We start from the raw sequence: 17473 nt of genomic DNA, 5'->3' as shown, positions 1-17473 counted from the left end.
TACGTTTGAAGAACCAATTCTTGGAATTATTGATCCTCTCTAAAATAATGGTATGTTTTTTATTTTATTAATTTTTACTTTCATCTTTGTTATTCCTTCCTTCTACTTTCTTTGGGCTTATTCTTTTGTTGTTTCCCTAACATAGGCAGACTTATTCATAGCTCCCTTTTAGTAAGAATGTATCTTTGGGGAGGAAGTCATAGCTTTATGCTAGGAGTCTTCTGTCTGATGGGCTTTCAGAGGCCATGGAAATCAAAGCCCAAGTTTCACCTAGTTTGCCCTCAATGAGGAAAGCTGGCTTTAATGATCCACTCACCAATGTGGTTTGCCATTTTTACTTGCTTTTGGGCCTCTGAGTATTTTTTACTAACTTGCCAACTCAATGGTCAATTTCAAATGACCTAAAAAAAAAAATGTTAAGGGCCCGGGGAGGTGGCTCATGCCTGTAATCCCAGCATTTTCGGAGGCTGAGGTGGGCGGATCACAAAGACAAGAGATCAAGACCAACCTGGCCAACATGTTGAAACCTTGTCTCTACTAAAAATACAAAAATTAGCTGGGTGTGGTGGCACACACCTGTAATCCCAGCTACTTGGGAGGCTGAGGCAGGAGAATTGCTTGAACCCAGGAAGTGGAGGTTGCAGTGAGCTGAGATCGCACCACTGCACTCTGGCCTGGCAACAGAGCAAGATTCCATTAAAAAAAAAAAAATTTAAGCAACATTTTTAGTATTCATCCTGAGTATAAGACAGGTTACACCTTCTACCATACTGCTAGAAATGGAAAAGACATGTCTTAATCATTTCTGTATCCCAGCACTTGATAGTGCCTAGCCCGGAACAGATCCTCGGTGCCTATCTGCTGAAATGATCACAAACTCGAGATCTAGGAGGATGAGTTTTGTATGGCTTGTACTATGTCCCCCAACATATGGATTTAGGTGCTTTTAGGCACAGAATATACTCCTTTGGTGTCCACTTCTGTTTTCTTACACTCAGTCATACCACAGCCTCCAAAGGCATTTGAATTTCCAGCCTTGGTCTATTAAACTGAACTGTAGGAGATGAGTAGAAGACACCACAAGGACTATTTGAAACGGAATTCACATAAGCTTACCTGCTGGTGATTGGGAAAATGTTCCATGGCTTTGAGCAGCAAATGGGTCACATCAGCCAGAAGTCGGACAGGCATTCCTGCAGCAAGATCCTGCTTGGTTAAGTTAAATACACAGGCGCTTGCAGCCAGTTGCACTGGCAAATTCATAGGGTGGTTTCTCATCCCAGTAACCACAAGCTGGAAAAAAAAAAATTAGTCCTCTTAATTCACCTTATAAATACAAGCCCTCTTCACAGAGCAGAGTTATTTTGTTGGTCTATAGTAATTTCAAAGATGTCCTAAGTTTCTTTTTCATCTTCATGTGCAAAGAGCCTAGGATATAGCAGTTACTCACAAATAGTTCCAGTCTACCTCATCAAGGCAGGTATTCAGCTATTCATATCTAGAGGTTTTCTGTAAAGCTAATGAATCTTTTCAACACAGGTCACTCATCTTTGTATTTCCAAGACCTACTTATGGTGCCTGTTATATGGAAGGCAGTGAATAAATTCTCACTGACTTGAATAGAGCACACTTCACTCTCAAATCTCAATCTTCAGTTCCTCGAGAACACTGCTGAGGTTAGAGTGCAATAAAATCCATTCACTTCCCGTGGCCTAGACAACTATTTCTCACTTTTTCCTCTACCCTCAAACCCCCAACGAATCCTTCCCATTCCTCACTATCAGCTGAAGATCTTGCTTTCAACTACACTAAGAAAACTGCCAGCCTGGGCAACATGGTGAAACCCCATCTGTATAAAACAATACAAAAATTTGCTGGGGGCCAGGCGTGGTGGCTCATGCCTGTAATCCCAGCACTTTGGGAGGCCAAGGCAGGTGGATCACTTGAGGTCAGGAGTTTGAGACCAGCCTGGCCAACATGGTGAAACCCCACTTCTACTAAAAATACAGAAATTAGCTGGGCATGGTGGCGCATGCCTGTAATCCCAGCTTCTCGGGAGGCTGAAGCAGGAGAACTGCTTTAACCCAGGAGGCGGAGGTTGCAGTGAGCCAAGAGCGCACCATTGCACTCAAGCCTGGATGACAAGGGCGAAACTCCATCTCTATCTCTCTCTCTCTCTATATATATACACACACATATATGTGTGTGTATATGTGTATATATACACATATGTATGTGTGTGTGTATAAATATATATATAAAGCTGGGCATGATCGTGCACGCCTATAGTCCCATCTACTTGGGAGGCTGAGGTGGGAGGATCGCCTGAGCCCTGGGAGGCAGAGCCAGTAGTGAGCCATGGTTGTGCCACTGCACTTCAGCCTGGGGGACAGCGTGAGACCCTGCCTCTAAGAAAAAGAGAAAAAAAAAAAAAGAAAGAAAGAAAGAAAACTGAAGCAACCAGAAAAGAACTTCAGATTCTCATTACCACATGTATCCTACTTACCAGCATACATACATATACATGTCACCTTCCTGCCTGCTACCATAAGGAATCTTTCGGGGTCCTTTGTAAAACAAATCCCTCCATGTATATGTTAGATCATTATTTTCTTGTCTACTGAAGGGAAGCTGTTCACCCCTCCTACTCCTATATCAATTTTTTATTCTGTACTGGATCATTCATATCAGGATACAAACAAGATATATTTTTCCTGTTAAAAAAAATCAAAACATCCCTCTTTTAATCTCACTTCCTGAAACAATTACCATCTTTTTTCTTTGCTCCCTTTTGCAGCAAAATTCCCTATAAGAATTGCCTTGGCCAGGCATGGTGGCTCATGCTTGTAATCCTAGCACTTTGGGAGGCCGAGGCAGGTGGATCACTTGAGATCAGGAGTTCGAGACTAGCCTGGCCAACATGGTGAAACCTCATCTCACTAAAAATACAAAAATTAGCTGAGCGTGGTGGCGGGCGCCCATAATCCCAGCTACTCGGGAGGCTGAGGCAGAAGAATCACTTGAACATGGGAGGCGGAGGTTGCGATGAGCTGAGATAGCGCCACTGTACTCCATCTTGGGCAACAGAATGAGACTCAGTCTCAAAAAAAAAAAAAGGAATTGCCTAGGCTAGGTGCAGTGGCTCATGCCTGTAATTATAGAACTTTGGGAGCTCAAGGCAGGAGGATCACTTGAGGTCAGGAACTCGAGACTAGCCTGACAACACAGCAAGAACCTGTCTCTACAAGAAATTTTTAAAAACTAGCCTGTGTAACATAGTGTGATCCTGTCTCTACAAAATTAGCCCAGTGTGGTTGCATGGGCCTATAGTCCTAGCTACTCAGGAGGCTTAGGCCAGAGGATTGCTTGAGCCCAGGAGTTTGAGGTTATAGTGAGCTATGATCATACTACTGCACTCCAGCCTGGGTGACAGAGTGAGGCACTGTCTCAAAAATAAATAAATAAATAAATTTATTTTTAAAATTTTTAAAAATTAGCCAGGTGTGATGGCACATACCTATAGTCCCAGCCATTTGAGAGGTTGAGGCAGAAGATTGCTTGAGCTCAAGAGTTTGAGGTTGCAGTGAGCTATGATCGTGTACCACTGCACTCCAGCCTGGGCAATACAGCTAGATCCTGTATCTTTAAAAAAATAAAATAAAAGTGGCTCACTCCTATAATCCCAACGCTTTGGGAGGCCAAGGCAGGAGAATCACTTAAGCCCAGGAATTTGAGACCAGCCTGGGCAACATAGTGGGTCTCCATCACTACAAAAAACAACAATAATAATAACAAATTTTAAAATTCAGCCAGGCATGGTGTTATATGCTTGTAGTTCCAGCCACTCTGGAGGCTGATGCAGGGGGATCATTTGAGCCCAGGAGGGAGGTCGAGGCTGCAGTGAGCCATGATCATGCCACTGCACTCCAGCATGGGTGACAGAGTGAGATGCTACCTCAATAAATAAATAAATAAATAGCCTATATTCTTTCATTTAACTCTGAATGTCTGAATATTTCAGATCAAGACTAGACATCTAGTCCTTTGTTGCTCAGTTCACAGTAATCAAAACCAAAAAAAAAAGACAATTCATATACCAAGTGCCAACATCCTCTGATATATACAAAGGGAGTGACAGGTGTTGTGATAATATCCTAAGGACTAAAATGTTACTGGTTCCTACCCAAGCATCTCATTCTCAGAATTTAAGATATGTAAGATGTCAAGTTGTGGCTCTGCCACTGACTCATTATTACCTAACATCACAGAACCTCAATTTCATAATCTGTAAAACAGAAGATAAAACCCATCTCTTGGAATTGTGCCCACTAAATGAGGTGCCAAATATAATACAGTCCTATGCTCATTGGTTTTCAAAACTGAACGTGCGTAAGAATTACCTTGGAATTATCTTGGGGGCTTATTAAAACGCAGATTCCTGTGCCTCATCTAGCCCTAGTGAATCTAAATTTTGTGGGGTGGGGTTTACAAATATCTTTTTTTTTTTTTTTTTTTTTCAGACAAGGTTTCACTCCTGTCACCCAGGTTGGAGTGTGGTAGCATGATCTCAGCTCTCTGTAACCTCTGCCTCCCTAGCTCAAGCAATTCTCCCGCCTCAGCATCCCGTGTAGCTGGGACTACAGGACTACAGGTGCGTGCCACCACACCTGGCTAATTTTTGTAATTTTTGTAGAGATGGGGTTTTGCCATGTTGCCCAGGCTGGTCTTGAACTCCTAAGCTCAAGTGATCTGCCTGCCTTGGCTTCCCAAAGTACTGGGATTACAGGTGTGAGCCACCACACCTGGCCACAAATATGCTTTTTAAATAAGCAATATCCTAGACTTCTAGTGGTCAAAGGACCACTTTTATTGTTGTTGTTGTTTTTTGAGAGAGTCTTGCTCTGTTGCTCAGGCTGGAGTGCAGTGGCACGATCTCAGCTCACTGTAATCTCGGCCTCCCAGGTTCCTCATGCCTCAGCCTCCTGAGTAGCTGGGATTACTGGCGTGCACCACCAGGCTCGGCTAATTTTTTGTATTTTTAGTAGAGATGGGGTTTCGCCATGTTGGCCAGGCTGGTCTAGAACTCCTGGCCCCAAGTGACCCTCCTGCCTCAGCCTCCCAAAGTTTTTACAGGTGTGAGCCACTGCGTCCTGGCCCAACGGACCACATTTTGATAAATGTTACCCTAAGCTTTCAATAAAATTAAGAAATCTCCTTTCTTGCCCTTCAAAAGCTGTCTTTGTTAAAATAGCTAGGTGCTGTGATGTACACCTGTAGTCCTAGCTACTTGGGAGGCTGAGACAGGATTGCTTGAGCCCAGGAGTTTGAGTCCTGTGAATAGCCACTGCACTCCTGCCTGGTTGCCTGGGGAACACAGTAAGACCCTATATCTTAAAAAAAAAAAAAAAAAAAAACTTAACTGGGGAGTATAGGGAGTAATGTAAATCAGTTAAGAATGCACAGTAGGTTCTAACCAGCATGGAAAAGTGCCTTACGGAATTCTGGTATTTGCTTTCTTTGTCTTTACTTCTCTCTGTTTTTGTTTTTTTTATATACTTTTTGTAGAAATGCGGTTTTGCCATGTTGCTCGGGCTGCTCTCGAACTCCTGGGCTCAAGCTACCCATCTGTCTCAGCTCCTGAAGTGCTAGGATTACAGGCATGAATTACCATATTTGGCCCAATATTGTATTTCTAAAAAATCTATTTGGGAAGCAATATAGGGTTAATATACAATACAGTGTCCTGATTCCAGTCATATACTTTCATTTTCTACAGTAGCTGGCGATAAAATACAAGACATTTATATTGCTTAATGAGACTACTATAAAACTTCAGTAACATTGTACAACTATCTTCTCTCTCATTTATAGCTAATGATTGAAATCACAAGTCATCAATCACATTATAAATAACAAAAGACTAAATGCAAATTTTCACCAATTTTCTTCAAAAAATCATCTGCCCAGGGAGATCATTTCGAAAATTTCATATCCAGTTTCTTATTCTTACCTTTAAAATTTCTGGCTTTGTTTTTTCCATCACATGAGTCAGACTAAAAAGATGAAATAGAGCTTCCCGAACAAAGAATGCCCGTTCACTGTAACGCTTCAGTGCTTCTGCAATCTGAGTTTCATTGGCTTCTCCAGACACCTGTGAACATAACCAGATTAGCTTTTAGAATTCTCTCTCTTTCTCTATCTAAATATCATTTGTGGCTGGGTGCAGTGGCTCATGCCTGTAATCCCAGGACTTTGGGAGGCCAAGGTGGGTGGATCATGTGAAGTCAAGAGTTCAAGACCACCCTGGCCAACATGGTGAAACCCCATGTCTATTAAAAATAAAAAAATTAGCCAAGCATGGTGGCGCATGCCTGTAATTGCAGCTACTCAGGAGGCTGAGGCAGGAGAATCGCTTGAACCCAGGAGATGGGAGGTTACAGTGAGCTGAGATCGCGCCACTGCACTCCAGCCTGGGCAACACAGCAAGACTCTGTCTCTAAATAAATAAATAAATATCATTTGTAGCCGGGCGTGGTGGCTCACGCCTGTAATACCAGCACTTTGGGAGGCCAAGGCGGGCGGATCACGAGGTCAGGAGATCGAGACCATCCTGGATAACACAGTGAAACCCTGTCTCTACTAAAAATACAAAAAAATAGCCGGGCATGGTGGCAGGTGCCTGTAGTCCCAGCTACTCGAGAGGCTGAGGCAGGAGAATGGTGTGAACCCGGGAGGCAGTGTTTGCAGATCGCGCCACTGCACTCCAGCCTGGGCAACAGAGCAAGACTCCGTCTCAAAAAAAAAAAAAAAAAAAAAAAAACAAAAACAAATAAATATCATTTGTATACATGGCATCTTGGATAGTTATGTAAAGCTGGAATCAAATAAAAATGATTATACTTTCCAATCTATCCAGATTAGTCATCTTAAAAAGGTATATCTGTCTTGAAGAGATGTATATTAGATAGGCTCAGAACCTAGCATAAGACCATGGGTGAAATTTTCTGTATTATACCTAAAATAAATCTCAAGATATTTAACACTATTATAAGGCCTTACCGCTTGATTAGGATCCTATCTGCCTCTTAATCCCCTCCCTCTAGCTCACAATGTTATAGCGATATGACCTTTTTTCCTCATCTTTCCGTAAGTCAAGCTTTTTCTCAGCAAAGGACCACTCATACAATGTCTTCTCTGACTGAAAACTTCCTTTCTCTCTTTGCCTGACTAATTTCTACTCATTCTTCCTTATTCAAGTTAAGGACACTTTCTTAGAGAAGTCTTCGTTGAGCCACTGATTTAAGTTAGGTCCCCTGAAACATCTCTTTCATAGCTGTTATCATAATCCCCCACTAGATCAATCCATTCACCATTGTACCCCAATAGCTAGCATTATGCTTGGCTCAGAATACGTTCTCCATAAGTATTCATCAAATAAATGTATCAATTAATTTCCCCAGATTTATCACGCTCCTTTTCAGCACCAAGAAGTTCTGTTTAAAATTAAGTCTTTCTAGGGATTCCCAACATAAAAGTATATTATTTTAAGATAATATACTTATCTTAAAATGTGGTTCAGGTGCCACTGGGCAACCAAATATAGGTAACAGAAAGTGGCTCTTTATAAAAGTAATCCAACTAGTAAGTGAAAAATAAATGATTAAAATATCACCATAATCCCCAATGAATTGATAGATCTAGCTACTAAGTGTCAGTAATTGCTAACATCACAGAAAGAGAAACAACTAGATATTTATGTGCCTCAAAACGTAAGAATACAACACCTAAGGGTCTGGCCAAAGGGATCTAACCTAAGTCTAATTAAGCCTCCAAATCCAGCTACCAATTTGCAGAAAATACAAAGAGAAAGATGCACCATTAGTATACAATCAGCAAAATCCAGGCTGGCAGAGTGGCTTATATCTGTAATCCCAGCACTTTTGGAGGCTGAGGCAGGACCATCACTTTAAGCCCAGGAGTTCCAGACCAGCCTGGGCAACACAGCAAGACCCTGTCTCTACAAAACAGCAACAAATACAATAAAATCCAGACTGAGGGAAACTACAAATCCAAATGATAGATTCTTCAATAAACAAATTATAAGGAAAAGAAAGGGATGAGGAGGAACCTATAAACTAAAAGATACTCAAAAGACATCAAATTGTTTTAAACAGACAAGATTATACAGGTCCCTAAATAGTTGGGTCATAAAATTATAAAGAAATGAAAGGACATGGCTGGGTGTAGTGGCTCATGCCTGTAATCCCACCACTTTGGGAGGCCGAAGCGAGCTTTGGGGTAGATGACAAAGTTCTGTTACTTAACCTGAGTGATGGTCTCAAGTGTGTTCACTTTATTTTCAACTCATTAAGCTACATAATTATTTATTTTCTGTCTCTGTGTTATTTCACAATAAAGTTTTTAAAAATGCCAAAAAATGTCATTCAGAGAGACTATCTCATAATAAGGGGAAGATTTAGTCTTTTTTGGCAGTAACATTATACAGTGTGACACAAAAGTAATCAAATATTTTAAAAATATATTACTCAGTAACTAAGTTTTATATAAACATATAATATTCAGCCAGGCATGATGGCTCATGCCTGTAATCCCAGCACTTTGGGAGGTAGAGGCAGGAGGATCGCTTGAGCCCGGGAGTTCAAAACCAGCCTGGGGAACATAGTAAGACCCTGTCTCTATAAAAGAAAAGAAAAATTAGTTACGTGTGATGGTGCATGCCTGTAGTGCTAGCTACTTGGGAGACTGAAGTGGACTGCTTGAGCTCAGGAATTTGAAGCTGCAGTAAGCCATGACTGTGCCACAGCACTCCCTGATGGGCAACAGAGTGAGACTCTATCAAAAAAACAAAAAAGCCTATAATATTCAGATTGGAATACGCAGCTTTGAGGAAATGAAGGGATGTATCATGGCTGACATTTCAACCATTAATAGGATATGCTACAAGAGTCTGAAATGAATTAGACTACAGTATTGATATATGTCACACGACACAAGGGCACATATTAAGAATTTCTAAGACTGTTGAAATAATAATAAAAGTTTCTTTACTTCCATTACTTTACATCTTTTCTTTTTTTTTTCCTTTTTTTTGAGACATGGTCTCACTGTCGCCCAGACTGGAGTGCAGTGGCATGATCTCGGCTCACTGCAACCTCTACTGCCCGGGTTCAAGCAATTGTCATACCTCAGCCTCCTGAGTAGCTGGGATTACAGGTGCCCGCCAACACGCCCGGCTAATTTTTGTATTTTTAGTAGAGACGGGATTTCGTCATGTTGGCCAGGCTGGTCTCGAACTCCTGACCTCAAGCCAACCTCGGCCTCCTGAAGTGCTGGGATTACAGGCATAAGCCACCACTCCCAGCCTCCATTACTTTACTTCTTTAAATGCTTTTTAAACTTTCTATTTATGTATAACACACATACACAAACTGGTTTGGACTACATATTCACATATACAAATGGGTATTTAATAAAATTTTTCAAAGTGTTCAGTTCATTGAATCACCCAGAACTTTTTCTTATAAATTCAGAGAAAAACACTGAAATGTGAAATAAAAAAAACTGTAAGAGGGAAATATAAAATAATCTAAATCAGACTTTATTCTTCCTTTACCCACATTTGGTTGGTTCCAACAGCTTTATAAATCTCTTATATGAAATATATCCTCAAGTTAACTTGAATATAAAATTAAAGAACTTTTGTTACTGGAATGTTTAACACTCTAAGCCAATTTTTTTTTTTTTTTTTTGACACAGTCTCTCTCTATTGCTCAGTCTGGAATGCAGTGGCATAATCTCGGCTCACTGCAACCTCCACCTCCCGGGTTCAAGTGATTCTCCTGCCTCAGCCTCCTAAGTAGCTGGGACAACAGGTGTCTGCCACCATGCCTGGCTAAATTTTTTTGTATTTTTAGTAGAGGAAGGGTTTCATCATGTTGGGTAGGCTGGTCTCCAACTCTTGGCCTCAAGTGATCCGCACGTCTTGGCCTCACAAGGTGCTGGGACTATAGGCATGCTCTAAGCCAATTTTATTGCATGCATATATATATATATATATATTTTTTTTTTAAGACAGAGTTTCTCTCTTGTTGTTCAGGCCGGAAATCAATGGCGCCATCTTGGTTCACCACAACCTCCAACTCCTGGGTTCAAGTGATTCTCCTGCCTCAGCCTCCCAAGTAGCTGGGATTACAGGCATGAGCCACCATGCCTGGCTAATTTTTTTTGGATTTTTAGTAGAGACGGGGTTTCTCCATGTTCGTCAGGCTGGTCTCCAACTCCCGACATCAGGTGATCCACCTGCGTCAGCCTCCCAAAGCACTGGGATTACAGGCATGAGCCACTGCATCCAGCCATTGCCTCTATGCTCATTCAGTGAACAACACTTCTCTACCCAGTGACAAACCCTCACATCTGGCTGCTCAAATTACAAGTATATTCTTTTTTCTCCCAAAGTGCTGCGATTACAGGCGTGAGCGACCACGCCTGGCCGACTAAAGCTATTTTTAAATTAGTCTGTATCTTCTCCACTAGACTAGAAATCCTCAAGAGCAGGGATATTAACAGATATCTTTTTGTTGTCGTTTTGTTTTTTGTTTTTGAGACACAGACCTGCTCTATCGCCCAGGCTGGAGTGCAGTGCCACAATGCTGGCTCACTGCAACCTCCGCCTCCCAGGTTGAAGCAATTCTCCTGCCTCAGCCTCCTGAATAGATGGGATTACAGGCATGTGCCACCATGCCTGGATAATTTTTGTATTTTTAGTAGAGACGGGGTTTCACCATGTTGGCCAGGCTGGTCTTGAACTCCTGACCTCAAGTGATCCATCCGCCTTGGCCTCCCAAAGTGCTGGGATTACAGGTGTCAGATGGGGGTCTCACTATGTTGCTCAGGCTAGTCTCAAACTCCTGAGCTTAAGCAATCCTCCCACCTCGGCCTCCCAAAGTGCTAGGATTAAAGGCATGAGCCACTATGCCTGACCAAAAAACATTTATGTACCTTCACTGCATGTTGATTACTGCAGTTCAATACAGGAGTCTGACTTCAAGGGAGAGCTCTAAGTTAAGACAAATTTAGGAGTCATCCGCATATAGATTTAAGGACTGAGGTGCAGAACACTCCAACAGTTAGAGGCCTGGAAGATGAGGAAGAACCAACAAAGGAAATTGAGGCTCAGTGGCAAGACAAGTAGGAAAAAAAACAAACAAGACAAGTATGATATCCTGTAAGCCAAGTTAAAAAAAGAAAAGGAGGGCTGGGCGCGGTGGCTCACGCCTATAATCCCAGCACTTTGGGAGGCCGAGGCGGGCGGATCACGAGGTCAGGAGATCGAGACCAACCTGGCTAACAGGTGAAACCCCGTCTCTACTAAAAATACAGAAAAATTAGCCGGGCATAGTGGCGGGCGCCTGTAGTCCCAGCTACTTGGGAGGCTGAGGCAGGAGAATGGCGTGAACCTGGGAGGCGGAGCTTGCAGTGAGCCGAGATGGCGCCACTGCACTCCAGCCTGGGCGACAGAGCGAGACTCCGTCTCAAAAAAAAAAGGTATCTCAAGGAAGAGACAAAGATCAACTATGTCAAATACCATTTTACTTTGGGTCAAATAAAATGAACACTAAGAACTAACACTGAGTTTAGCAGATTTTCAATGTTCTCATGAGTTGGGAGCCACAGCATGGTAGATAATCCAAGTATGGGATAAGGTGGCCAACAAATGTAAGAATTCTAGTTGTGGAGAAATGGAAGGTTCAGGAAACTGATGGTGACAGAAGAGAAAACTGAGTAGGGAAATAGAAGAGAAAATCGAGTGGGGAAATACTGATGACAGAGCTGGAAATTCTATGCTAAGAAAGCCAGGCTAGGCTCAGGGGCTTACACCTATAATCCCAAAACTAGGAGGCCAAGGTGGGAGGATCGCTGAGCGAGAACCCATCTTTGCAAAACCCCCCAAAAAAAAAAAAAAAAAAAATTAGGCCAGGCGCAGTGGCTCACGCCTGTAATCCCAGCACTTTAGGAGGCTGAGGCAGGCAGATCACCTAGGTCAGGAGTTCAAGACCAGCCTGGCTAACATGGTGAAACCCCATCTCTACCAAAAATACAAAAATTAGCTGGACATGGTAGCAGGCACCTGTAATCTCAGCTACTCAGGAGGCTGAGGCAGGAAATTCGCCAAAACCCAGGAGGTGGAGGTTGCTGTGAGCCGAGATTGCGCCATTGCACTCCAGCCTGGGTGACTCCATCTCAAAAAAAAAAAAAAAAAAATTAGCCAGTTATGGTGGCACATGCCTGTGGTCCCAGCTACTCAGGAGGCTATGCCAGGAGGATCCACTTGAGCCCAGGAGGTAGAGGCTGCAGTGAGCCTATTCATGCCACTGTACTCCAGCCTGGGTAACGGGGCAAGACCCTGCCTCTGAAAAAAAAAAAAAAAAAAGTTATTGTAAAACAGTGATTCATGAGTTTGGCTGGACACTGCAATCATCTAAGAAGCTTTAAAAAATACTGATGCCTGGGTCTCACCTCTCTTCCTAATGCAGTCTTTGCACATATTATTCTATCTGCCTGGAATGCTCTCTACTGATCTACTCACCCTTAAGATCTCCACTCATCCATCAATTTCTCAGAGAAACAGGTGGCTCACGCCTGTAATCCTGGCACTTTGGAAGGCCAAGACAGGTGAACTGCCTGAGCTCAGGAGTTTGAGACTAGCCTTGGCAACATGGTGAACCCCTGTCTCTACTAAAATACAAAAACTTAGCCGGGCGTGGTGGTGTGTGCCTATAGTCCCAGCTACTTGGGAGACTGAGGCAGGAGAATTACTTGAACCTGGGAAGCAGAGGTTGTAGTGAGCCAAGATCACACTACTGCACTCCTGCCTGGGCAACAGAGCGAGACTCCATCTCCAAAAAAAAAAAAAAGTATATATATATATATATATCTCTAGTTTAAAGCATGTATCTATAAAAGTATATAAACAGGTATAAATATAAAATGTATTTGTAATCATATAATCACCACTCCCATTAGGTTAAGCTCCTTGGAGGCAGATCCTATATCATTTTCTTTTTTTTTTTCGAGACAGAGTCTCATGCTGTCACCCAGGCTTGAGTGCAGTGGCACAATCTTGGCTCTCTGCGACTTCCACCTCCTGGGTTCAAGTGATTCTCTTGCCTCAGCCTCCCGAGTAGCTAGGCACATGCCACCATGGCTGGCTAATTTTTGTATTTTTAGTAGAGATGGGGTTTCACCATGTTGGCCATGCTGGTCTCGAACTCTTGACCTCAAGTGACCTGCCCACCTCTGCCTCCCAAAGTGTTGGGATTACAGGTGTGAGCCACTGCACCCGGCCTCATTTTCATTTTTGAATCCCAAGCTCTACCAAATCCAACTGATGTTTGTTAAACTAAATTTAAACCATTAGGCATGAGAAATCTTAGGAAAAGCAAAATTCTACCATTTCTACAGTAGGGATCTCCTTAGAAAACTTGATCTCCCACTAGGTATTCAATTCAACAAGGGGTGTCCTTAGTTTCTCTGAAGTTATCCATTAAAAACACTATATGTAGCTGGGCGTGGTGGCTCATGCCTATAATCCCAGCACTTTGGGAGGCCAAGGCGGTTAGATTACGAGGTCAGGAGATTGAGACCATCCTAGCTAACACAGTGAAACTCCATCTCTACTAAAAATACAAAAAATTAGCCAGGTGTGGTGGCGGGCGCCTGTAGTCCCAGTTACTTGGGGGGCTGAGGCAGGAGAATGGCGTGAACCCGGGAGGCAGAGCTTGCAGTGAGCCAAGATAGCGCCACTGCACTCCAGCCTGGGCGACACAGCGAGACTCCGTCTCAAAAGAAAAAAAAAACAGTATATGTAAATGGTTCAAAATAGCTAAACATTATCATCATAAGACGACCTATTGTTTAGCCAGGACCTACTATGTGACTTGCACTTTACATAGATTATTATTAATCTTCAGAATTCCGCAAGGTAAGAATAGTATCTATTCTACAAATAAAGAAATAAAAACTCAAAGTGACATCATAGCTTGTTCTGGGTCATGAAGCTGAGATTTTAATTAGGACTCTAAGCCTTTCAACTATATGCGGCCCTGTTTCATGAACATGTTCCATATATTACAGACATTCATCTTTAATAGAGTCTTATGCAACTAGGTATTGGTCAGCCTGACAAAATAATACATTTTTAAAGTCTAACCTTCAAATGTCCTTCGCCTGTGAGGAATTCAGAGTAACCAGCATCAGTAGCCAGCAAACCTACAAATTGCATGCTTGGACGTTGTTGTATAAAGGCTTCAACAGCTTTATCTGTCACGTGCTTTCTCCCAGAAACATCCAGAGAAACAAGGTTAGGTAGGATGTCTTTTTGTTCTAGTAAGCGAAGAGCTATGTCTGATGTAAACTGTTTATCATCTGAGATATCAAGATGATTCAGATGTCTGAGTTCCCGAACTACATCCAGTATCTGGGTAGTTGTCATTTTTAAACATTTCAAGTGGTGCATGGTTAGAGACTTCAGTCGGTCTTTGCAGGCCAGTAGAGCAGTGATGTCTGTGATCGAGGTGTTAGAAATATCCAAACTCTCTAATCTTGGCAATGAGGCAACTTCAGCCAGGTCTTCATTGTAAAAGAGAACATTCGTGATGCTTAAAGCTCGAAGGCCAGAAAGCCGGCTGAAGCAGCGCTCGTAAGGATCCTCGAGGGAGAGAGTTAATGAATTCAGCACCAGGCACTGGAGATTCTGCTGGATCCATTTGTTACTGCCAAGCCCACTGATAATGTCTGTAATCGTGATATCAGCATTCACACCTGTGGCATCAAGTTCCACTAACTTGTGGTGGCAGAAAGCTTTCCGGAAAGCAACAGCAGAGATCTTTGCTTTGCGAATGCACGCTCGCTTTAAGCGCATCTGGTTGCCCCTAAAAATACCCACAGTTCCATCATTCAGTAGACCTGTGGAAAAACAAGCAGCATTTTAACTTCAAAAAACAGTTAAAGAATAGCTAAAATTTCCATCACACTTTACATTTCCAAAGCGCTCCCATGTAACAGTATCTCGTCTGATAATCACAATTCATTGAGGTGAGAATATTATTGTTTACAACTTGTAGATGAGTAAACTGGGGCTCACAGAGTGGCTTTCCAAGGTCACAGGGCTACCAAGTGGCAGAATCAGGACTGTGGCAGACATTATTGATATCCATTAACATCTAGTTCTTACCTTACCAGACAACTACATTTCCCAGCCCATCCCTGGAGTTAGCTGGAGCCATGTGCCTAGTTCTGGCCAATGGACTGTATGCTGAAGCACCTGAGAGCCAGTGCATGATTTTCCATGCTGTCTTTTCCTGCTATGACAAATGAGAAGCCTTCACGTTCTAGAGATTATAGTTATATGAGGAGAAACCTTCCATCAGTTTGGACCCTAGGGTGACCATGAAGCAGAATCCTCTATGGACTTGCAGAGTTTACGTACCACAAGTGAGGTATAAACCTGTGTTAAGGTATTTGATTTGTTACATTTCTAGCCTATCCTTTAAATTCACCTTAATATATTATTATACAAACACATATACACATAATATATTTAGCATGCACTTAATGCCTTGTAATTCATTAATAAACCACTAGCCAGATCTCAAACCTTATTAAAGTGATCTAGGCCTCGGAAACATAGCGAGACCCCATCTCTACAAAATAACTGAAAACGAGTTGGGCATAGTGGTGAATGCCTATAGTCCTAGCTACTAGGGAGGCTGAGATGGAAGGATCATTTGAGCCCAGGAGTTTGTGGTTATAGTGAGTTATGACTGCACCATTACACACCAGCCTGGATGACAAAGTGAGACCCTGTCTCTGAAAAAAAAAAAAAAAAAAAAATCTAGTAGTTATAGCTTCCCCCCACACTCCTCTCCCGCAGATGAATGTAAATGAAGTCGACACAGTAACCTCTTGAAGTGCCTTCAAGATCTACCTGTCTACCAATCAACAGTGCCACAAGCATATGATACTTTGGAGGCACATCAACAATATCACGTATCAACTAAACAACATTGACTGTGAAAGAAGTAACAATCACGCCAAAAACAGGTAGTCTAAGAATAGTCTGGGGTGAATGAGCAATTGAGGACAGGTAAATAAATAGCCTGAAGTCAAGAGAGGAACTCTAAGGCGGCACCTTAGCTGGCCCATACTCAAAATGTAGCTAGGCTGCCAGCCAGTCACCCTTAAATTAGAAATGAGGTGTTTTTAAAAAGGAGCACTATTCTCTAATGAATTTTGCAGACTTAATTACAGTTACACAGTTAAAATCAAGAAAGTCCTGTGCAAAACCTGCCAAAGTGGACAAAAATGACTAATTACATATTAAGAACTCCATTATATTTTAGAGCTGTGCTGCCCAATACATAGTCACTAGCTCCACACAGCTGGAGAGCCCTTGAAAAGCAGGTGGTACACAGTGAGGTCAGCTATAAAGTACAAAATATACACCAGATTGTGAAGACTTAATACAACAAAATAATGTAAAGTATCTCAATTTTTTATATATACTACAGGTTGAAATGATCAATTTTTAATATATTGGGTTAAATAAAAATTATTAAAACTAGTTTCACTTGTTTTTCTTTTTATTTTTTTATGTGGCCACCGGTAAATTTAAAATTACATTTCTATTAAACAATGTGGTTCTAGAGACAGCCTTTCAAATTACCTGCACTCTATTTCAGGGGAGTAAATTTCATGATGGGGTCCATTCAGCAAACAGTTTATTAAACAATTACTATATGTCAAGTACTCTAAATGTTGTAGATACAAAGAAAAATAAGATATGCCCCTATAATCAAAGGATTCATAATCCCATGGAGTAAAAAAGACACAAACAGCCATAACAAAATGAGATTTATGGTATATCAATGTCAAGTATAAAGTACCACAAAAACAAAGAAAAGGAAGTAAACCATCATGAATGAAGATCTGGAAAAGATTTGATGGGAGAGGTGATCTTTGAGTAAGACCTTTGAAAATGCTGGAAGAATTCAAAGATAGAGAAAGAAGGTTAGTAGGCCAGGTGCAGTGGCTCATGCCTGTAATGCCAGCATTTTGGAAGGCTGATGCGGATGGATCACCTGAGCCCAGGAATTCGAGACCAGCCTGGCCAACGTGGCAAAACCCCGTTTCTACTAAAAATGCAAAAATTAAACGGGTGTGGTGGCGCACGCCTGTAATACCAGCTACTTGCAAGGCTGAGGCAGAGAATCACTTGAACTTGGGAGGTGGAGGCTGCAGTGAGCCAAGACTGCTCCACTGCACTCCAGCCTGGGCGACAGAGCGAGACTCCATCTCAAAAAAAAAAAAAGAGAAAGAAGGTTAGGTATATGAAAGAAAGAATATACAGCATAAGCAAAGTCTTAAAGATGTGAAAGCATATCACAGGTTAGGA

The 17473-nt window shown here is 42.0% G+C and overlaps 1 protein-coding gene across 4 annotated transcripts in view; it reads right to left on the bottom strand.

The window, feature by feature from the left end:
* ZYG11B (zyg-11 family member B, cell cycle regulator) overlaps positions 1–17473 on the bottom strand; it is a 116783-nt gene that overhangs the window by 54376 nt on the left and 44934 nt on the right. For all 4 annotated transcript variants that reach the window (XM_055235243.2, XM_063613844.1, XM_063613843.1 and 1 more), the window contains exons 3-5: positions 14231–14985; positions 6011–6151; positions 1117–1293 (exon numbers count right to left, since the gene is read on the bottom strand). In XM_055235243.2, coding sequence (XP_055091218.1) covers positions 1117–1293; positions 6011–6151; positions 14231–14985 — 1073 coding nt within the window. The remainder of the gene's footprint in view (positions 1–1116; positions 1294–6010; positions 6152–14230; positions 14986–17473) is intronic.

The sequence above is a fragment of the Symphalangus syndactylus genome, chromosome 19 (assembly GCF_028878055.3).
Source record: "Symphalangus syndactylus isolate Jambi chromosome 19, NHGRI_mSymSyn1-v2.1_pri, whole genome shotgun sequence".
In the NCBI taxonomy this organism is placed as follows: Eukaryota; Metazoa; Chordata; class Mammalia; order Primates; family Hylobatidae; genus Symphalangus; species Symphalangus syndactylus.
Note: the sequence above shows the minus strand (reverse complement) of the source record. Positions and strands in the feature narration are given on the sequence as shown.